The 24467-nt window shown below is 40.0% G+C and overlaps 1 protein-coding gene across 1 annotated transcript in view; it reads left to right on the top strand.

The window, feature by feature from the left end:
- Nucleotides 1-24467, top strand: part of LOC135480398 (DNA-directed RNA polymerases I, II, and III subunit RPABC3-like) — a 47639-nt gene that overhangs the window by 17251 nt on the left and 5921 nt on the right. Inside the window, exons 2-3 of the mRNA XM_064760231.1 lie at nucleotides 2736-2819; nucleotides 3401-3575. Of these exons, the coding sequence (XP_064616301.1) occupies nucleotides 2736-2819; nucleotides 3401-3575 (259 nt within the window). The remainder of the gene's footprint in view (nucleotides 1-2735; nucleotides 2820-3400; nucleotides 3576-24467) is intronic.

The raw sequence follows: 24467 nt of genomic DNA, 5'->3' as shown, positions 1-24467 counted from the left end.
TATGAAAATACCAATCAAATAAATAAGGAAACCATAAATGGAAGCAATCAACAGACCATGTTCATATGGCCACCATGGGAAGGTCTGTCAGCAACCTGTGGATGGTCATGGGTTTACCACAGGCTCTGTCCGGTTTCCACCCACCATAATGCTGGCCGTTGTCGTATAAGTGAAATATTCTTAAGTACGGCGTAAAACACCAATCAAATAAATAAATACCACATGACGTCATGGTTTACATGTTCAGTGTAGATAACTGGCCTACACCAACAATATCACACCCATGTACTTACTGAGTTTGCTCATCAAATGGAAATCTGTACATATGTAGAAAAATTTATCATGTACTTGTTGAAGGCTTATGGTTTACTCTGGTATCAGTCCTCAAACTGTCAGCTGTTGTTTATGGGAAATAATCATGAGTATGATGATAAAAACTCACTAAATAAATTACGTGTAAGTGATGAAAATAAACAAAATAATGCTGAAAGCACAGCAACTCTTCTTCAGACAAGATGTAAATGTCAGAAGAAGCTTGACTAGTATTGGGAGGTTTTAATGTTGATAGTCGTTGACACGTTGATAGTGTCTTCACTTGAGATGTTTGTGAGAGGTTTCTGGGTCATTACGCTACGCTAGCGCGCTAACCAACCGAACAATGGAGGTCCGCTATGTATATTTGGGATACTTTAACTGTTATAAAAGCAGTTTTACAGTAGTGGTCTGTCATGCTTGGAACAGTTTAGAAATGTCTGATCAAGACAAGAGCATCACTTTCTGCATTTAAGTCACGTTATTTGAAAAAATTATTTCAACCAGTAAATTTATATAAGCTGATATGTGTAGAGATGTATTATTGACTATTTCCATGTTATTAAAAATGGAATTGTATATGCTGTCAGTACTTGTCTAATCTTCATGTATTGTTATAGACGGCCTCTGGGGAGAGCAAATTGTTCAGTTTGACAGAGTTACTCTCTTCATATCTCTTTAAAGGTTTCGTTCGTTCATTCATACATGTTATGGCAAATTTCAGATGGTAATTTTTTTTTTTACCATCGTGTTGTGTTGACAGTTAGTAGCAGTTAGATTTCGCCAATATTAGTGTATGTGGCCTTGCCCCTTCTCACTGCTTATTTGTGACAAAAAAGCTGAAGTGTGTGCGAAAATTACTGTTGCAGTTGTCTACATATTTATGGTGAATCCTAGAGTTGTTTGCTGAAAGCTTCTATGAGGACCTGCATGTGCGTGTATATATGTAAGCATGTGGCTGTATTGAAGTGAGATTGTTCATTGGGAACTAGCCAAAAGTTTTAAGAATCAGGAAAAAATAAACTGGAGGGAAGAAAGTCGACTGTGGACACTGCATGTAAATATTAGTACATTGCGTGTAAATAAGTTCAACTTGATGTTTTTGTTTAGTTTTTGAAGTTGGATAAGATTGCCCATTGAAACAAATCTGAAGACAGTTAATGTGTTCTCAAGAAAAGCAGCACAGATAACACTGACCTGGTTTGTTTTGTATGTTTGATCAAGGACAGGATGAGCTGATGAGATTGTGATGGACTCAGCTTACATATGCATGTAGATGGTTTAGATTGTTGATTCCATTAGTCCACCAGGACCACTGCCAAAGTAATGTCGTTTCCAGGGCTGATGGTACAGTAATGGAGATTGGAGTTGCAAATGGTAGCCTTTTCCCCAAGGTAGCCAGGAACTGACTGAGTATCTACCCCTGTCTTATTGGTACACCTTGACCTGCTGTAACAGGATTTAATAGATCCAAGTGACCACCACCAATATCTCACGTCTACATGGCTTATCCGTACTAACACCTTTTCACTGGAGCCTGTTGGCTACAGAATGTGCCTCAACAAGGACAACCAGGCCTGCAACAGTACATAATGAAAAATCTCAAAAGCCAGTTGCTATGGCAACTCTGGGACTGGCATTCATGATGGTGATCATTCTACAATAGAGAGAAGTGTGTTTGTTTGGTGTGGACTTATGGCCTGCCTGATCTACTGGTACAACTAAGTATTCTCCACAGGCACCTGTGGACAAGGCTGGTAGACCCCTGGGCTGGGTTTTTGGTCACAGTTGGTGTTGAGAATGAGGGTACCTGTGTGATACATAGGAAGATTCCCTACCCTTGTTGTCTGGCCTTCCCATCTCTGGTTTCGTAATGTCACGGCCTGTTACAGGACGGCCTGACACAGCCCCTGCCTGGTTACACTGACACGCTGGCCTGTTTCAGCTATACTCTGTTTCACATAGAAAAGCAACTTTTAGGAAATAATTTGCTTCAACCTGTGAGGATTTATAATGGTGGGTCCAGGTTATGGGTAAAGGACTTGGCTACAGGAGTGCAGTTTAAACACCTCTGCCAACCAGGCTTTGCAAATGGCAGGAATAAAACTGATGTAGAACCAAAACATGCCCCAAGAGAATCCAAGTGAAAGTAAACACTGATGAATATTTCATTAACACATGTACATGTAACATGTACATGTTCCATCAAAATGTCATACATTTATGCACATGCAGGCGAATATATTTTGTCTTTTGTTACCTCTACTCATCAGATGATGAAAATTCAGTTGTTTCTAATTCACTACCTTTATTGAAGATGATTGTTTTATTTACCAGAGCTACACATGCATAATTTCATCACAGGTGTCTTCTATATGTTTATAAAATATCTTACTTGCCTGTATGTTTTTCTGTTATTTCAGTATCAAGGTTGTTTTGTGAAAGTGAATCCTTCAAGATGGACTTAATTCTGGATGTTAATAGCCAGGTGTATCCTGTAGATTTAGGTAGGTGACTGTTGTCATGACAACTCTGTTACAGATCTCTTGGAAATAGACATAAAACATATGTGTTGTCCTCAAGGTAGTGGGATAAAGCGAGACTATATAGGGCATGAAAATCCACTGATATTACGGAATGATAATATCTGACCTAAAGTCTTATACTTCAGTATTGATTTTTTTCATTTGTGTGAAGTTACTTTTCATTGATCCACATTTGTTTGTACGTGTACATGTAGGTTTCTTATTCCTCATATATATATATATATATATATATATATACATATGTATTAATCTACTACATCAGCACTCATGGTTTGAGTTGTTCTGTGCTTGTTGGCTTAGTGCCCCATATGTGTCAATGTCCAGGACGCACTGAGGAGAAGCTTTCTGCCACCAACTGCTCAGCCAATGCCCAGGTATAATGTACAAACAAGATCCAATTATTAATGCGATGTGATTAGAGTGGGTGTGCATATGGCTGTGCTGTTAGCTAATGGTGCTGTGTTGGCCACTGTCAGCAACACTCACTGTCTCTCCCTCTGTGTACCAGGCTTTTACGTACTTGTGTGTTTACCGTCCTGCAGGTGATAAGTTCCGAATGGTGGTTGCCACGACATTGCGGGAGGATGGTTACCCTGACGACACAGAGTACACGGGCCCCGACAAGGAGCCGTCGAGGGCAGACAGTTTCGAGTATGTCATGTATGGAAAGATATACAGAATAGAAGGGGATGAAACAGGGCCAGATTCTCAACGACTGTAAGTTCGTTATCTGACAATTACATGTTTATTGTTGTTCTTTCACAGGTACACTATATACACATACCATAGTAACAAGTGCTCATATGTACACTCTGTTTACGTGGATATATTACCATTTCTACAGTTTAATGTGTTACATATGGAGCTTATAGCTGGACTTGGACATTTTGGGGATGAGGTGGTGTCTTTTTCAGGTGTTTATTATATTTAGTATAAGCTGTGACTTTGAAATTTGTTTGCACTCAAAACGATTTTCTTACGTGCATTTTAATGATTATTACTCAAGATTCATCTTCTTTTTTTATGAACTTAGTGGTCGTTGCGTCAGAAGTCATGGTGTTTTTGCCGACTAGCATACTGGTTCTACAGAACTCTGTCATACACTGTACTGTAAGACCAAACATACAATTTACTGTTCATGCCAATTTGTCTAACAATCATAAATTTCTCTCTGCATCTTGAAGAACTTTAGGTTACCAATTAGGTGTACATTGGTGATGATTTTTTCCCCTCAACGATCTACCTTTTGGTAACGAAAATATTGAAACCAGTTTTAGTTGTACATTACATAAATAGAAGAGCTAGTATACCATGCTCTCATTGTACTTACTCCACTGTGCACTGATTGGTGTGTACAGTGAAAACAGCTCATCCCGAGTTTTTATTTCTAAACACTTGCACCGTGTTGCATTCTGGTAAAAAAATTTTACGAAAAAATGGCAAGGCATTGGAAGAAGTGTCACAATAAAATTCAGTGCTGCAAGGCAAGGCAGAATTAAATAGCTAATAGTTTGCAGTTTTTGATCATAGGTTTACAGCCGAGAAATATTTCAGACTTGTCAATTGTCAAACAATCCTTCAGAAACTGTGGAAGTAATGCACTGTAATTTTAGATGGAACTGAATTATTTGTATGTATCTAATATTCCTCTCAAGTCTTGGTCTTAGATGTTGTATATGTCTTGTACAGATAGCTAGAGCAGTAGCCTTTTTCATATAGATACATACATGTATTGAGTTGATAATAATTTAGATTGAAATCCGCCCTGGAGCATCGGTCTCCATATGGACTGTATGTGGGAGTGCGTACACATAAATCGTAAATGTTTGTTAACTTTAATCAAATTTATATGAATTTATGAAGGTGTTTTGTCTCTTGATGTGTTATAGGTATGTATTGCCATCTACAATTTGTGTATGGGCTTTCTAGAACACATACAGACTGTCTGTGTAGTGCCATTATGGAAGCACCTTCAGTTTTCTGAGCATATTCTCATGTGCCTGTAGTGCTTGGTGAAGTGTGAAAAGCTTCATCAGGGCAATGCCCAGATTTTTACTTAACATTGTTACTTTCGTGATATTGATGTAAATGTACAGTACAGTTCTTAAGTGGAGAGGTTTGTAGGTTACCTGTAGTAGTATGCCGTATATCTATCTGTCTGATGTAAACAGCTCGCTTGCGGCTTTGGGGGATTTTGTTGTTTTGTGTACACTTCCATCTGGCAATATCAGATCAGCTGCAGCTTTAATTGAGAGGTTTTGCTGTTTTGTGTGTACACCTTCACCTGGTGATATGGGATCACCTTCAGCCTTGAGAGGTTTTGCTGTTTTGTGTACACCTCCACCTGTTGATGTCAGGTCACCTTCAGCTTTGAGGGATTTTGGTGTTTTGTGTGTACACTTACACCTGGTGTTACATGTATCTACAGTATGGAGGGATTGTCAGATTTTCTGCATACACATCATGATACCATGTGATATCTGCAAGATCACCCCACATCCTTGAGAGATTTTCTTATTCTGGGAACACTTCCTCTTGGTGGTCTCAGGTAACCTAGAGCCCTGAGGTATCTTCCTATTTCTATGTGGCTGCATACTTCTTTTGACCAATGATATCGGCATGATTCAGGTCATTTTGTGTACTTGTTCACTTCCACAGGCTGCTGTTAATCAGTTCACCTGTACCCAAAAGAACATGTGTGTGTACATGTACTCTGCTACATGATTTAAACAGCTTCCATGTATGCATGTATGTACCTGGAGACAAAATGGGGTCACGGGATTGCAGCCTTTATATTTTAACAGTTGATTACCCTTCAATGGTATTACAGGTTTCTGCTTTATTTTTAACCACTTTGGTGGCTTAATGGTTAAAGCGTCCACTTCAATGTCAGAAAACCTGAGATCAAACCCAGATTTGGGGATTCCAAGGATTATAAAAATGGTACTTGTTGTTGCCATGCTTGGCGCTCAGCACTAAAATGTTATAGCAAGGAAACATGACTGATTGCCCTGGTGTCGGTATAATGTGGTTGAGTGAGGTGTCATGTCTGGTGTTTTTGACATGATACTTCAGTGGTGGCAGCACTTTGGTGGCATGGACTTGCCCAGTCATAAGAAGACACAGCATATATACATGATACACCTAATGACTTCTCATCACCATATGACTAAAATTGTTATTTACGATGTGAAAGCATACAAGGATACATGTACATTCATGCATACATCTGTTTTGTTCAGTCTTGTGGTAAGATCTCACTTAAATCCAAGTTATGTGGGGATTTTAAATGGGTGTTGATAGCAAACCTGAACCCAAGCATAGGTGGCCATTTTACAGTGCATATCCTCTAACACATTGCTTTGTTCTCATGGTGACATGGTGTGTTAATACAGTTCTGTTGTCATTTTTTAGATGTAATTAACATACCTGATCAAATTCTTGAGGTAGCTGTGCTAAATATTAGTCAAATAAATAATTAACTTACAAGATCAACTCAGTTTAATGGCCTGGTGACTCTCTTAAGGTGAATGCTGCCGAGTTCAACATGCACAAAAACCTTTTGTTTAGATGTTTGGGAAAAGGAAGTAGGGCACTAAACAAATTAGCTATTGAATTAACTATTCTGTAGTTGTTTAGATTTAGAGGTTGGATTTTGTGATTGTGCTCTTATTTGAAAAGTAAAGGCTGTTAGGTCTAGCATTTTCACACTTTATGTATGATTTTTTGGGTGGGAGTACAGGGAGGAGGAGGAGGAGGAGAGAAATACTTGAAATTTTTCAGAAGACCTCTGCCCTTTTCACAAAGTCTGTCAGGCCCCAGATCTACTTTTTCAAAACAACACTGGCATACTAGGCTGTCCTTAAAAATTTCTTTGTTGGAGTCAAACAGCCTGGAGATAACAAACCCCCAATGATTAAATTTCTATTATATGCACATTCATCATCTACTTGTGTGTTTGTTTATCTACTTACTTGATTGGTGTGTTATGCCACACTCAAGAATATTGTGATTGCGGTTCCCCATCCATTACATGTACGGTGCTCGCACACGGTTCTTTATATAACCAAAAAACATTGATGTGATTACCTTTTTAACTTATACAGACCTCCATCACCAGCATGAACAAGTATGTTAACTCCCTATATACATTCAATAAATATTATGTTCATCTACATGCACACATTTATCACCTGTTACATACAAGTTTATCATCTTTTACTTCCCTATATACATAGACAAACATCATTGCTTTCATTTTATACAGCTCTGCCTGATTTCCTCCCACTATAGTGCTGGTTGCCGTCGTATAAGTGAAATATTCTTGAGTACGGTGTAAAACACCAATCAAATATATAAATCAAATATTTCATTTACACATATGTTCATTTGTTCTGCAGCCAAAATACTAAAATAGTACATGGGATGGATTTAAGAGGTTTGCCAGATGAGCAAAGACAGAAACAGGAAGTTAAAAATGCGAAAGCTCACTACTCACCATTAACTGAAAAAAAATTTCAGTCTTGCAAATTTATGTTAAAATTAATTTATTTTTTCTTTAATCTATTTTATAGAACTGTCGTGTGAGGGACTGTATCGCATGACTTTATTTTACTTCAGAAAATTTTTTTTTCACTCAACATGTTCCACTTCATGTCTTCTCTGGGATTGCATGCAGTTTCTGCATGGTATATCGCATGCATGTATGTGTTCATGTTTCAGGAGTAATGTTGAATATTCAGAGTTTGTGTCTGTCTCGTGAGATGCTACATATATACACTGGGACGGCATACACGCTATGTGTCATGTGTATACAGGCTGGACTCATGAGTGTACATCAGCTGCCAGCATCACACTCTCACGCCAACACAAAGTTGCCGTTACACGACCTGCCGTCAGAAATTTGTTTTTGTTTTGCATTCTGTGTGGGTGATGAAATTAAGTGGATTTGATGGGATTTCACACCTGAAGTGCCTCGGGATTTATCCTGGTGGTTGATGGAGCAGGTAGGTTTTTGGTCATCTTTGCTGGTGTAGGTAAACAGTTGGGAGCATGGAGAGACTGTGGGATAGAGTGAGTCAGATCTCTATAATATGTTCTCTGTATCATGCGGTGCCTCTGGCATCTATAGCTTCAGGTGATACCTTTTCAAATGGCCTAGATAGGCATGTATGCTTTTAATTCTTACAGTATCACTTCACGGAACTACTTTAGAGCTGTACTTCTTTTACAGGTAAGTTCTCCAAATTGGAACTGTGAAAGCCTATAGCTTGTCTAGGGAAGATCTGCTGTCGTCTTCATTGTATTTGTGCATATATGTATCTCTCCACATGTATTTGTACATGTACATGCATGTATCTCACCACATGTATCTGTACATGTGTTTATCTCTCCACATGTATTTGTACATGTGTCTATCTTTCCACATGTATTTGTACATATATGAATCTCTCCACATGTACTTGTACATGTGTGTATCTCTCCACCTGTATTTGTACATGTATTTATCTCTGCAAATGTATGGAAATGTATCACAGTCTAACAGTTGATGAGATAAATTGTAAAGTTTTGCTTATTTTTTGTACATTAATTAACCAGACTTTATTGTATTACCTTGCAAATGATGTGCGGACATGTGCTTATAAGGACTTCCTTTTGAAAAGGATTTCATTATGCCATTATTTCTGAAGAAAGACTTTGATTACTTGCCTGTTGTATAGGTAATGTTATCTATTTTTCTTGTGAAGTTACGTCCTTCCATGTTTCACATACGAATGTGAGGATAAATATATTTTTACCAGATCTACTGACTTCATGAACTGAACTGTGAGAATTGAATATATTTTACCTGGTTGCTATAGCTAGAAACCCTTGATATGTGCACTGGAAGTTATGCTGTTGACTGGCTGTCAATGTTTGGTTGATATGTGAGTGTTTGTTTGGTGAGAGTGATTAATGTCATGTCAACAGAGATCCTACCCCCCCCCTACACCCCCCCCATGTCAACAGAGATCCTACACCCCCCCTACACCCCCCCATGTCAACAGAGATCCTACACCCCCCCTACACCCCCCCCCCCCCCCCACACACACACACACAATTACCCCTGCACCCTAGAAATGGGCTCAGGTTTACTGTATGCCCTCACCTTATGTGTGGATCTGCTGGATTATGCCTAACAACTTAACTTGGACACAAACAGTTTAGAGGTGAACCTGGGATGAGAAGGCTATGGTTGTTGTGGAAATGATGCTATGTGACACAAGTTGATAGGTAGAGTTCATTAGTGTGATCCTTGGCACTGAAAAAGACGGATAAAAATAATTGAAACTCAATTTTTCTTTTCTTTTCTCTCTCTCTCTCTCTCTCTCTCTCTCTCTCTCTCTCTCTCTCTCTCTCTCTCTTTTTCCATTTGTTTTTTTCTTCCTACCCTCTGTTCTCTTTTTTTTTGAACCACCATGAGTAGAATATCTTGTGCAGTACCGTGCAGCCTCCTGACATGCATGGTGTAACTGAAGTCACTGCACCGTGTCTGCATGCATAATGTGTATGTTGTCTGACTAAGTATCCAGGTTGCTGAACCAAGATTTTTTCTCTTAAATTTTCATTTTGTAAATGTATTTATCTAAAAATATGAGTAAACTAATTGCTTAGGAACTAATGGAGTATTTCATGCATTTTTATTCTTCAGTGTCCTGGATGCAGAGGAATTTATGCAAATTTAAGTATGTGTACATGACTTAGACATGTGTTTAAAAATAATTTTACATGCACAGTTTAGTTTGCAAACATAGTTGACAAGGAAATGAAATTCTACTGTAGCTGTTTGTTCCTTATCATTTTATACCTGTATGTACAGTTTTCTCAAATATCGACGTGTATACTCGTACAATACAGCTCAGCTTAAAGACGAAATCAAGCAGAGGAATAATGCGATAATATCGCGTTACAAATGCAAGAATTATCACGCTACACAGCAAGGTATGAGTCCATGGCTGGGGTTCTGAGGAGCGGATATATGCGCTTCTAATTCAGTAAATGCTTCTCCACCTATATAATGAAAATGTATTAATGGATGAAGTTTCAAATGAAGGCAATTTTTCATTGCACATGCTATATTTGTAGATATCAGATTTTATACCTAAAATCGAAGAAATCAAATTTTACCATTCCCATGCATTAACACCATATATTTCGGTGAATTTAATTTACTTTGTCTTGAACAACATCAAATAAAGGAGAAAAAGTCTACATTTTGTGCCAGTTTCACACAGGAGCTTTTATGCGCTACAGACTATATTTTCGCACATATGTTAATGTTGTGTATTCGTGTCTGAAGTGTCGGGTGATACGACCGACTCCACATCTCCGTGAAGAAAAACTCGTGAATAAAAAAAGCTAGCAGAAAAATATCGCGTTACCAGTGGAGAAATATCGCATTAGTGATTGCACTGATTTGGGTTTTAAGCTGAATTGTACTGTAGCTCGCATGTTTTATAATTTTACCACAGTTACATGCAGGTAACGATATAGGGATATTTGTTTATTTTTTTTTTTATTGATAATTTCTACCCTAATATGCGGTAGAAAGTAATTTCAAACCCCATACTAAGAGATAAAAAAGGGATACATGTATTTGCTTTTTTAGTTTTTCTTCTGTTTTTTTTTTTCCCATTAATAATTTCCTTCCAAATGTGCGATAAAAAGTCATTTCAATTTCCATCTTAAGATGTAAAAACAAACAGGATGGGGAGTGGAGGTTGTGGAATGTAAGGATTCAGCTGGTGAAGAACTGTGACCAAACAATGGGGGCACATAAAACATGTGGAGAGGGGAGAATTAGCACGTTTGTGTAAGCAGAAACAGGATGAAGTAAACAGCCATGGCCCCTCCTCCCACTCTCTCCCCTTACCCCAACAAACGGCAGCCTCTGCCTGGCAAATGGTCGGCAACTCCAGAGGTGATGTCTGCGATGCCCCGGCCTGTTAGCGGCTAGTGTCACCATGGGAAGTATGTCACATGACCATATTCCACGAGCTAAAGATGTGTCAGAAATTTACATGTCCTGTCACTAGAAACGCCTCTCTATTTTAATAAAGACAAAGGTGTGAGGGCTGAACAGTCCAGCTAATGGTGCCTCAGCAGGATGACACCTTATCAGCATCCCAGGTGTGGTAACAGTTCTGGTCAGTTAAAACTCTGGTGGATATATCTGTGTTTATAACAGAAACTGGGGAGCACTGATGTACAGGTTGTCAGGATATGTATTTTGTACTTGTCAGAGGCGAATTGTCTGAGGCTATTTTTATATTGGAGTGGAAGTTGTCAGACTGTAGTTGAGTACTACATGTAGGTAGCAGAGGCTGGGTTTTGTATCTATGTACTGGTGTACAAGTTGTCACAGGCTGTACTGGTGCACAGGTTGTCACAGGCTGTATTGGTGTACAGGTTGTCACAAGCTGCACTGGTGCACAGGTTGTCACAGGCTGTATTGGTGCACAGGTTGTCACAGGCTGTACTGGTGTACAGGTTGCCACAAGCTGCACTGGTGTACAGGTTGTCACAGGCTGTACTGGTGCACAGGTTGTCACAGGCTGTACTGGTGTACAGGTTGTCACAAGCTGCACTGGTGTACAGGTTGTCACAGGCTGTACTGGTGCACAGGTTGTCACAGGCTGTACTGGTGTACAGGTTGTCACAAGCTGCACTGGTGTACAGGTTGTCACAGGCTGCACTGGTGCACAGGTTGTCACAGGCTGTACTGGTGCACAGGTTGCCACAGGCTGTACTGGTGCACAGGTTGTCACAGGCTGTACTGGTGTACAGGTTGTCACAAGCTGCACTGGTGTACAGGTTGTCACAGGCTGCACTGGTGCATAGGTTGCCACAGGCTGTACTGGTGCACAGGTTGCCACAGGCTGTACTGGTGCACAGGTTGTGACAGACTACTGGTGCACAGGTTGTGACAGACTGTACTGGTGCACAGGTTGTCACAGGCTACTGGTGTACAGGTTGTCACAGGCTGTAGTGGTGCACAGTTTGTGACAGACTGTACTGGTGCGCAGGTTGTCACAGGTTGTACTGGTGCACAGATTATCAGAGGCTGTACTGGTGGACAGGTTGTCACAGGCTGTTGTGGTGTACATGTTGTCAGGCTGTACTGGTGTACAGGCTGTACTGGTGAAGAAGTTGTCAGAGGCTGTACAGGTTGTCAGGCTTTTGTACAGGATGTCAGAGGCTGTACTGGTATACAGGTTGTCAGGTTGTGCTGGTGTACGAGTTACCAGACGCTGTACTGGTGTACAAGTTATCAGACGCTGTACAATTTGTTTGAAGACTGCTGCTGTACAGGTTGTTTGAAGACTGCTGCTGTACAGGTTGTTTGAAGACTGCTGTTGTACAGGTTGTTTGAAGACTGCTGCTGTACAGGTTGTTTGAAGACTGCTGTTGTACAGGTTGTTTAAAGACTGCTGCTGTACAGGTTGTTTGAAGACTGCTGCTGTACAGGTTGTTTGAAGACTGCTGCTGTACAGGTTGTTGAAGGTTCTACTGCTCTCACAGGAGAGTATGTCAGAGAGAGAGAGAGAGAGAGAACAGCCTGTGCTTCTGCTCTTACTGACCGCATTTCTAACTAACTTCCTCATAACTTTTCTGTAAGATGAAACCCTACTCTGGGAATCATCGGGATGTACTCAGTGGCCAGGGGGAAAACTGGCATTATTTCTCTCCTCCTCCTCTGTGTATATCGTGTTTCATTTGCAGTGTACAAACTGACAACCAGAACAATCCGAGCTTGCATATTTGTGGCATTAAACGCTAGCCTTTTATGTAGTACTTGTGCTTAAATTTAAAGTTATCGTATTAGTAAGTTTAAGAATTGCTTAATTTCTCTTTTTATTTCCTTAGTTGGTCTTACAGAATATGTTAGAAAGACATTTTTAAAAACTTTATTTAGTTATATTTTTTTTCTGTGAAGTTAGATTTTCTCCATTGTTTATAACATTTACATGTTCAAGCATATGCATGTACATATTGTGGTGAATAGACACAGTACATTGCGCAGTAGCATTAATTCTGGATCGACAGGTAATTTATTCTTTCTAACTCTGCGTACACATAATATGCATCTTGATTATAGTAAATATTGTGATGAGAATGTGTAACAGACATTTCTGAACTTGTACATGTAATCAGTAAAATATGTTGATGAAATTATGCTCCAGATAATATGGATGTGAGGAATGGGTACCTTTACTGAAGTGCTCTCATCAACACTAATTAATTATATTATTCTGGTGCTCAGCGACTGCAATAGGTTTGTTTTAAGTAGATACGTTTTGCTATCCTGTTGACCAATTAATTTGGATGTTGAATGAAATTATGGTCTAAAACTATGTACAAATGTGCAGATGGGAGTTCCATGCTGCAGAGCAGTGTGTGGATCATGTATTGGAATGGGCTTGTATTGATTTTTTTCAACAGTGAATGTATTTATGCCATAGTTGTTTAACAAAAAATACACTGCTTTGAAGAGCTTATTCTCAGCTGGTATTGAGAGGCAAGTTGTAAATCAAGTATGGGTTCAACTCCTATTGTTATGCATACAGATATAAAAATTAAAGGTATATGGACATATACATTTATATGGTTACTGAGGGCCATGCATTAATGTAATATCCCTTATGTATACCATCTGTTGTCTTGTTTAGTTGTTTCTGGTAATATTACTCCTATAAAAGTATACTCGCCAAGTACATTGAATGAGCAATAGGATCGTTGTTGGTATTTCACCTATTTATACATGTATTTGTCATTAGTTAATAACTGGCGGCATGCGAAGCCTCAGGATAGTGCTGGAGGGGTATAAGCCCAAGGGTGGATGTGACTGAACCTGCATGGCTGCACCGGGAATTGTTCCTGTGCATGACAGGACTTGTACACATTATTGTGTGCTTAAGAACACCTCTCCAGTCCCCTGTGTACAGCTAGCCACCTGTAGCCCTAACAGGCACCAGGTTAGCCCGTAGACTAGCCTTTCCATATGGTGGGTGAATTAGAGTCATGGCTTCTGCAGCTGGGTTTTGTCATTAGTATCCAGCTTTATACATAGATGATTAGATATATCTGACTAGTCCAGGGGACTGTTACCTGTGAGTATGTAGTGCTGTCCTTACCTATGGGTCAACCTTTTACTTATCTGTACTGACCTGTGCTGAAGAAAACTGAGCAGGTCATTCCAGTCACTAGTATTCATATTCAGGATTGACGAAGCGTGCCCACATCTTACATCTATCTGTACTGTAGTAGTGAATATATTTACCTTGTGTACATGACCCATGTTATTTAAATGTAAAGGATAACCTTTCACAAGTGTGCAGGAACAACAGATGAAAGGAAGAAGTTCCTCTTTTTGTTACATATGCATATATGTTTAGGTACATGTAGCATTTGTTGGATTTTCTGTTGGTTCACAGGGCCCTGTTTTTTGAAAGTGTATTAGCTAATACTGGTAGTAATTCACATTTTATGCTTAATTGTTTACCCAAGTTCAGCAGCCAGTGTAGTTCTCAAGTCATAGTATAACAGTGGCAGGTTTAGTTCATATATAATATACTGTTACACAATGTTCGTTAGGCTAAGTACAAAACTGAAGACTTTACTTAAACTTAAATCTGATATTAAGTCTTATACCAGTTTTGAACAACCAGACCGAGTACTCTCTGTTGCAGCCATCATCAATTATCTTCTTGGTTCGGAGAGCAGATAAAGATTTCCATGGTAGGAGCGGATACCATTGCTGGTTCCCAGTGTACTTGACATGTGAACACAGCTGGTGGTATCTCTTCCTGCCCTGTGAACAAACACCACCCTCGTCATCCAACTGTATGAACACACAGCGCCCTCTCCTTCCTGCCCCACGAACAGACAGCACCATCTAGTTCCATCCGTATGAACAAATACCACCCTCTCCTTCCATTCCCATGAAAAAACACCACCCTCTCCTTCCATTCCCATAAACATACAGCACCCTCTTTTTCCCTGTCCTATGAACGGACCACTCTCTGGCAATCCCTGTCCTATAAAAAGAAAAACACCTTCTCATTCCAGCTTTATGAACAGACAACACTCTCTCCTGTGACCAGACAGCACCCTCCTTTCTCAGCCTTAAGGACAGAGAGCACCCTCCTTCCAATCCTGTGAACAGACAGCACCCTCCCTTCCCTATGAACAGACAACACCCTCCCTTCTCTGTCCTATGAACAGACAACACCCTCTCCTCCCCTGTCCTATGATCAGACAACACCCTCCCTTCCCCATGAAGAGACAACACCCTCCCTTCTCTGTCCTATGAACAGACAACACCCTCCCTCCCCTTCCTATGATCAGACAACACCTTCCCTTCCCCATGAACAGACAACACCCTCCCTTCTCTGTCCTATGAACAGATAACACCCACTCCTTCCCTTGTCCTATGATCAGACAGCACCCACTCCTTCCCTTGTCCTATGATCAGACAGCACCCTCTCCTTTTCTGTCCTATGCACTGGTCAGATCAGTGATTCACACACCTTATGTACTGGTCAATGATTCATACACACCTGATCATTGGTCAGTGAATCACTCATTTTGGATTGTATTGGTTGGTAATATACATACATTGTCATATACTGGACAGTGATTCAAGCACCTTGCCATGTACTGGTCAGTGATTCACACACCTTGTCAGGTACTGGCTAGTGGTTCACACACACTTTATCATGCATTGGTCAGTAATTCACTCATTTGGATTGTATTGGTCCCTAATATTCACACCTTGGTATGTACTGGACAGTGATTCACCCACCTTGTCAGATACTGGTTAGGGATTCACACACACCGTGTCATGCACTGGTCAGTGATTCACCCACCTTGTCAGGTACTGGTTAGGGATTCATACACACCTTGTCATGTACGGGTCAGTGATTCACCCACCTTGTCAGGTACTGGTTAGGGATTCATACACACCTTGTCATGTACTAGTCAGTGATTCACACACCTTGTCATGCACTGGTCAGTGATTCACCCACCTTGTCAGGTACTGGTTAGGGATTCATACACACCTTGTCATGTACGGGTCAGTGATTCACCCACCTTGTCAGGTACTGGTTAGGGATTCACACACACCTTGTCATGCACTGGTCAGTGATTCACCCACCTTGTCAGGTACTGGTTAGGGATTCACACACATTGTCAGGTACTGGTCAGTGATTCACACACCTTGTCATGTAATGGCCAGTGTTTCAGAACACCATGTCATGTACTGGTAAGTGATTCAAATACCTATGTACTGGCCAGTGATTCACACACCTTGTCATGTATTGGTCACTGATTCACTCACCATATGTACTGGTCAGCGATTCACTCATCTTGTCATGTTTTGGTCAGTGATTCACAAACTATGTCCTGTTCTGGTCACTGATTCACACACCTTGGCATGTACTGGTCACTGATTCACACACGTTATCTACTGGTCGGTGATTCACTCAACTGGTCATGTATTGGTCAGTGGTTCACACACCTTGTCCTGTACTGGTCAGTGATTCACACACCTTGCCATGTACTGGTACGTGATTCACAAACCATGTCATGTACTGATCAGTGATTCACAACAACTTGTCATATTCTGGTCAGTGTTTCACACAACTTGCCATGTATTGGCCAGTGATTCACGTGTCTATCCATGTACTCATCTGAGATTCACACAACTTATCCTCTTTTGGTGGTCAGTGATTCACACAGCTTCTAATGGTCAGTGACCTACACGCCTTGTCAATGTTAGTGCAGTCATTCACTACACTTTGTCTACTGGTCACATATAGATAAAACCATGTACAGAAATCATATTTATTGTAGATTTCTGTGGAAATTTATTTGTTCATGTGTGGAGTGGTAAATAAGAATAAATACAAATAGGATGAGGGTGTGAATTAATTTATTCATGTTTGTGTGTCTTATAGACTGATGGGCAAGTTGTGTCATTTACAATAGTTTCTCTTTGTGAGCCTTCAGCTCATGAGACCAGGAAGTGTCGCTGCCAACAATAATTCTCATAAATGTACACCATTGGTCCATTTAATATGTCTAATTGCCATGTAGTGGTATGTTTACGTACATTATACATATATAATTTAAGATTTATTTTGTCTTATTGACACAAAAGTATAGACGGTTTAGGATTAGTAGGCTTAAAGCTAAATGTATGAGATATAGGTGGCAAAAAGTCTTAACTGTTCACATGACAGAGAACTGTCTGGTCTGGTCTCTACGGCAGGAGGCATCCTATGGAACCCCAACATACATGTTCCTGCATGTTCAAGTGAATGATAGAAACTGGTGCAATGTACAGCATGTGACCTGTCACATGACAGTCATGTGACATGTGACATGGGGGGAAAGTGATGTCATGCATGTCTTTCCCTGAATAGCTAGACCTACAACACAACAGCTTTCATTTTGCAACAGTGAGATGTCAGGAGGTGTTGACTGCGGGTGAAGGTTGGTGTAATACAGAGGGGAGCGTGGACATAGGCTGACACAGGCAGGGAGGTGTAGTTTGTATGTGCCATTGACATTGCTAGTTGTTATCAGTGTTCTTCTATTGATCACTGTGTTATTTGAGAGAAATATTGACTATAATAAGTAAACATTGTTTTATTTTGTAATTGCTAAGCGATATTAGTTAAAGCTCTGGTCTACACTTTGGATTCATTTTCGTACAGGAATAATTCACCATGATAGTAATTTGTTACATTGAATGGGTATGTATGACGTTTCTGCAGTAACTGTTTTTAGCTATCCGCCCTGGTTACACCCAACATTCAGTGGTAAACATGACTTAGCATTTTTATTTACTTTTGTTTTATGATGAACATTACCAGAAAACTTTAAGTACTTGTAAGTGGATATGTTCCCAAGAAATGTCAGGAAAGTGAATTTTTGGTATCAGTAGTATGTGGTGGAGGTATGCGAAACCTGTGAAAACCTGCCCAGAAAGCCGCTTTGTGAGCTGACCTACCTAGGTACATGCCATCCATTTTCCCTTGATATATGGAACCCGCGTTATTCTTGTTGACTTAGTTATATGCACTAGGCTGTAGTATGTGACATTGGTGTTAACCTAGTATTCATATAAACCCATTTTGAGGGAAAATCGTGATGTACCAGTGCACAGTTCGTAGGTTTTATTCAGTATTCACCCCACATATCTCTGCTGCTACAATATTTCAACACTTTGCTCGTTTCATAGACTCCTCCCACACCAATCACATTGTTACATGTACTATGTGTATAGGACTGCGTGGGTTCACTCAGTGCACCTGACTGTCTTAGCAGCAAATAGTGACACTTGTCCATATCATTCCAGCCAAATAATCTGGCAACACACCAACTGATAGCGTGTTTCACCAGCACACCACCTACTTGTATTCATATACCACACCACTCAGTTTGTGTAGATGTACCACAACAGTTATTTGTATAGAAATTCAACTTGTGAAGCTCACACCTTACCACACCAACTACTTATGCAGAGTAACCACCACCCACCCATGCAGTTACCACACCACTCACTTACCACACCACTCACTTTTGTAGTCTTACCACACCACTCACCCATGCAGTTATCACAGAACCCACCCATGCAGAGTACCACCAAGCACCCACACAGAGCTACCACACCACTCACTTTTGTAGTATTACCACACCACTCCCCTGTGCAATTATCATAGCACCCACCCATGCTGAGTTACCTCACCACCCACCTGTGCAGAGTTACCATACCATCCACAGGAAGTGTCATCACACCACCCACCCATGCTGAGTTACCACACCACCCACCCATGTAGTTACCATATAACCCACTCCTGTCATTACCACACAACCCACCCACCCATGCAGAATTACCTCACCATCCACCCATTCAGTTACCATACCACCCACCCATGCAGTTACCACACCACCCACCCATGCAGAGTTATCACACCACTCACCCATGCAGTTACAACACCATCCACCCATACAGAGTACCACCAAGCACCCACACAGAGCTACCACACCACTCACTTTTGTAGTATTACCACACCACTCCCCTGTGCAATTATCATAGCACCCACCCATGCTGAGTTACCTCACCACCCACCTGTGCAGAGTTACCATACCATCCACAGGAAGTGTCATCACACCACCCACCCATGCTGAGTTACCACACCACCCACCCATGTAGTTACCATATAACCCACTCCTGCCATTACCACACAACCCACCCACCCATGCAGAATTACCTCACCATCCACCCATTCAGTTACCACACCACCCACCCATGCAGAGTTATCACGCCACTCAACCATGCAGAGTTACAACACCATCCACCCATACAGAGTTACATGATACACCCGTGCAGGTACCTCACCAAGGACCCATGCAGTTACCACACCACTCACTTGTGAAAACTTACCACAAAACCCATCCATGCAGAGTTACCACACCACCCATTTCTGTTATGGTATCTGTAAAGATACCATACCACCTACCTGTGCAGAGTTACCACACCACATGCAACCCATATTTAGTTTTACCACACCACCCACCTGTGAAGACTTTCCACGAAACTCTTAAATGCAGAGTTAGCACACCACCCATTTCTGTAAAGATACCATACCGCTCACCTGTGCAGAGCTACCACACCACCCACTACCACACATACAGTTACCATCCCACCCACAACCAGTGTTACCACACCTCCCACCTGTGAAGATTTACCACACCACCCATCCATGCAGAGTTATCGCACCACCCACTTGTGCAGACTTACCACACCACCCATCCATGCAGGCTTATTACACCACCCATCCATTCAGACTTATTACACCACACACCCATGCAGTTACCACACGAACCACTTGTGCAGTCATGACAGACCACCACCCACCCATTCAACTGTGCAGACTTACCACACCACCCACATGTGCATCCATCATATCATCGACTAGTACAGACAAGTACTGCCAATTGTGCAGAGTTGCCACATCATCCACTTATGTGCTTGGATACAATCATATGTACATGTATGTATTTTCACTACACTACAAAACATAACAATGCAGCCATGAAAAGAACTGAAAACCTACAGCACTCATAGAAGTCACTTACATGTCATATTGCCGACTCAAAGAAAAAGGGTTTGTAAGGCACTTTGACAACATTGCTAAATAACCGATCAATTAAATTCAAATAATCTGTGGACAAACTAACTAAATCCAAGTAGGCTGGTTTTGGCCCAGTAGTTTAAATGCTAGGGCACACATCATAGTGTGTGTTAGCTCAATTAAAGCCGCAGACAGGGAATTCCCCAACAGTTTCTAACTGCCTATGGGGACTTTGATGATAATAAGTGGTTCACTTGATCATTTTATGATCCACTTTAAGGTGGCCTTACATGATTCTACGTGAAATTAGCTTGGGATGACTTAGCTAAGATGTACATGTATTATATTTTATTCTTTTTCTATTCTGTTCTTTTATTTATTTATTTATTTATTTTATTAGATTGTTATTTAATGTCATACTAAAGAATTTTTCACGGACACAATGATGGTTAATTTCGTGCCATGATAGTTAGTAGACCAGATATTGGTCTAGGGCACTCTGAGAGACTATGCAAACGACCACATGAGAGTTGACATTCGCTTACTGTGACCAAAGTTCCATGAACAATGTGTGTGGAAAAATCTACAACTTTCCTCTCCAAGATGCATTGTTCTTGATATTAAATGTCATGTAATATCTAGATGTAAGTGAGCTTATTATAAAGTGCGCTAATGTTGCGTGTTTCATTTGTAAAGGAGTTCCTGTAATAAGAATTTAAAAAACCACTGGTGTCACGTGTGCCTACACCTATGTGTGAGTCAGTGATCCGAGGACAATGGTATGGCAGGAAATGTTTGTACACGGCCTGAAGTTTATTCCACCAGACATTGGATAATGCACCAGGAAATATGCCTACACTGTATATACCACATTATCCACCATTGCATGTGTAGGTATAAAGCTATGCAGCCTAATCCTGATCCCAAATGAACTATGTACAGGTGAGCTGTATTTAGGTGAGCTGAACTGATTCACAGGTAGGTTAATGTTGATGTACATCACTTACAGGATTTATCCCAGGAGACATGTGCACTGTTTATCTAACCCAGGTCTTTCATGGAATTGGGTGTTAACATAGATATCAGATGGACTCAAATGACAATTTTTTCTTCACTGGTCAGTTGTGATCACATATCCCATAGTGGACAATCTGTTAATATTGGTAGATGTAGCTCTATACTTTAATATGTACCTGTACATGTAAATTACTAGCATAGGTGTATGTATGTATATATATATATATATATATATATATTATTACCTGTAACATTGTCCTGCTGTTGCCCATGTGACAACTGGTATTATGTTCCAGTCGGTAGGATGTGTTATACATGTACCTGCTTAAAGTAATGTTGGTATGGACTACCATTCATAGATTTTTAACAGCTACCTGTAGGGACATACAGACCTATGTTTTGCTCTGTCAAAAACCAGGTAGTCCTAGCTTACACATTTTACAAGTATATATATAATCAGGGTTAAAAGCATAGGTGAAAATCCACATTCAGCAGTTTGTGCTGTTGATTGTAACTTCACTGAAGAAATTATTTCAGTGCTTTGATAAAAGTTTAGTGCCTATTTCTCAAATGTATAATTATAACTCTTCTGAGGAAAAAATAAGTGCATAGAGGAAATGTATGGCATGATATTCTTTGAATGCTGTTTCTTGAGAATTTCTGAATTTTGCCACATTGCAAAAGGTCTGAGGAAGAAAAGAAAAGTGCTCTATTGACGCATTTGATACAGGTATTTAAAGTGAGCAGGTTATGGACATATTTGTTCAAACATGCGGTGTACCAGATTCACCAGAATCCACTAAAGACGCTCTTTAGTATACAGAGCAGTAAGTAGGTTGCCTTTTGAAATGGTCATAGTGACATGGAAATGGTATAGAGCCGGGTGTAACATGTACGTGTATGTGGATCAGGGCATTGTGCATGTGGTTAATACAAACTATCTCTGTAGATTGGTGGATAATAACCCAGCCTGGGCCCTTCAGTCCTCTGTAGAGCCCGGCCTGTCAGGACTGACCGGGGTTTCAGTATATACCTGTGTGGTGGTTCTTACATGTCTTACAACAGCCCATAGGGTGAACTTATACATGGCCCCATACAAAGGCATTGTTGGACAATTTCTACTTCTTCAGTCTTCCACTGGTCTCATGTTGCCATCCATCATATTGTCAGATATTAAATGGACATGTTGCCACCTAGTCAGAGAGATTGAGTTTGTACATGTTGCCAGGTAGTCAGAGAGATTGAGTTTGTACATGTTGCCATCTAGTCAGACAGCTTGAGTTTGTACATATTTCCACCTAGTAAGAGAGATTGAGTTTGTACATGTTGCCACCCATTCAGACAGATTGAGCTTGTATTTGTACATGTTGCCACCTAGTCAGATTGATTGAGCTTGTACATGTTGCCATCTAGTCAGATTGATTGAGCTTATACATGTTGCCACCTAGTCAGATTGATTGAGCTTATACATGTTGCCACCTAGTCAGATTGATTGAGCTTATACATGTTGCCACCTAGACAAACAGATTGAGCTTATACATGTTGCCACCTAGACAAACAGATTGAGCTTGTACATGTTGCCACCTAGTCAGATTGATTGAGCTTATACATGTTGCCACCTAGTCAGATTGATTGAGCTTATACATGTTGCCACCTAGTCAGATTGATTGAGCTTATACATGTTGCCACCTAGACAAACAGATTGAGCTTGTACATAATCCTCCATAATCTGATTTACTGTATTGTGAACATAAACATACAAAGTTGAATGTAATCATGTTCATGTAATCATGCACATGTAAACATGCACATGTAATCAGATGAAAGGATAAATTATTACATTACTAAACCCAATTTGTTGAGGCAGTTGAAACAAATTTTCTAATCCATGGTGACCTAAAAGTGAGGAGTAAATTGAATTGCCATGGGTGAGAGCCAGAAAATGAGAGAATCTTATGAAAAAGAAAAAGAAACAGAAGTAAAAGTATAATTGCATTTATGGACAGGGCAGAAGAATGAAGGATTATTAATTTGGTGCTTAATAATTTAGATGAAACTATACAAAGATATTTGAGCCTAATGAATGTCTTGTGTGAAATTCTCTTTTTCCTTGTCACTTCACGAGAAGCTGCTGTATTTACAATGAGTTAATTTAACTGATTCCATTTTGAAAGTTGAAACTCATATCCTGGGTAGGTATTTACAGCACTTGTAATGTTGTTGTATTAAAGTAGATCATTTTCTCAGGATGCAAAATTTATACACAAGGGTAATTTGTGAAAAAGGCTGGAAACTAAATACACAAGAATACATGGCTGAGAGAGTATAATTCTATACGATCTGTCGAGTCTGTTGCCTGCAGGTATTCGACAAGTGGCATGAAAGTTTGTTGATTACTGGAGTGTCTGGCAACACACTAAACAGGGAAGCCATGTGTATTGTTCAGCAAGTTTGTCTATTGATTATATGCGTCAAATGCACTAAAGCAATTATTCTACATGTAAGTTAAGCTTACTGTTAGATTTAAACAGATGCTGTGGATTCAGCATTATATAGTGTACCTAATGACCTCCTACATGGATTTCTGTACATTATTAAGGGTTTTGCAGTAGGCAGGTAAGGTAGTGACAAGAATGATTGAGGCTTAGAGGATATATTCCAATATATAGTGTCAGGGCATCACAACTTAAAACATGCACAGGCATTAAAGACTTACATTTCACTCCATTTCCAAGAGAAAATTGTGAGACAGATTTTTTAAAATTATGGCAATAAAGAAAAATTATAGCAATAAAGAAAGCCTTACAAAAGAAAAAATTCATATCATCTTATGCATGGTTAAGCAAGAAAAAGTTTGTGGCCACAAACTGCAGTGCGTATAGCATCAATATTAATTGCTCCCATTTAATTCCTGGTAGAACATGCGGATCATCATGGGTTTCCCGCTGGCTCAGCGTGTTTTCCTCCTACCAAATATAAATAATTTGTGCTGTAGTAAACCAGACCAGTACAGAAAAACAGCATCCCCAAGAAAATCAGTAAACAGCACTCTCCTCCCAAGTAACTGCTTATAACAGATTTAGTTATTTATGTAATGTGATTGGTGTTTTACGCCGTACTCAAGAATATTTCAATTATACAACGACAGCCAGTATGGTGGGAGGAAACCAGGTTTATCACTGATAAAATGATTCATGATGTATAATCATCCCTAGATTTGCTGAAGATGCGTTTATATCTTGCAAAAAGGGATTATAATTTATACAGTAATTCAGATTGGGATGTTCTTATACATTTGTAATCCTTGTTACGAAAATAAAAAGCTTTTGTAATGGAGTAACTTTTGAATAGTTTCATCAGTTGTTGCCAGAATCCCTCTAGTTGGACGGCCTGATATCTTGAGTTGCCA

The sequence above is a fragment of the Liolophura sinensis genome, chromosome 1 (genome assembly GCF_032854445.1).
Source record: "Liolophura sinensis isolate JHLJ2023 chromosome 1, CUHK_Ljap_v2, whole genome shotgun sequence".
NCBI classification, from domain to species: domain Eukaryota; kingdom Metazoa; phylum Mollusca; class Polyplacophora; order Chitonida; family Chitonidae; genus Liolophura; species Liolophura sinensis.
Note: the sequence above shows the minus strand (reverse complement) of the source record. Positions and strands in the feature narration are given on the sequence as shown.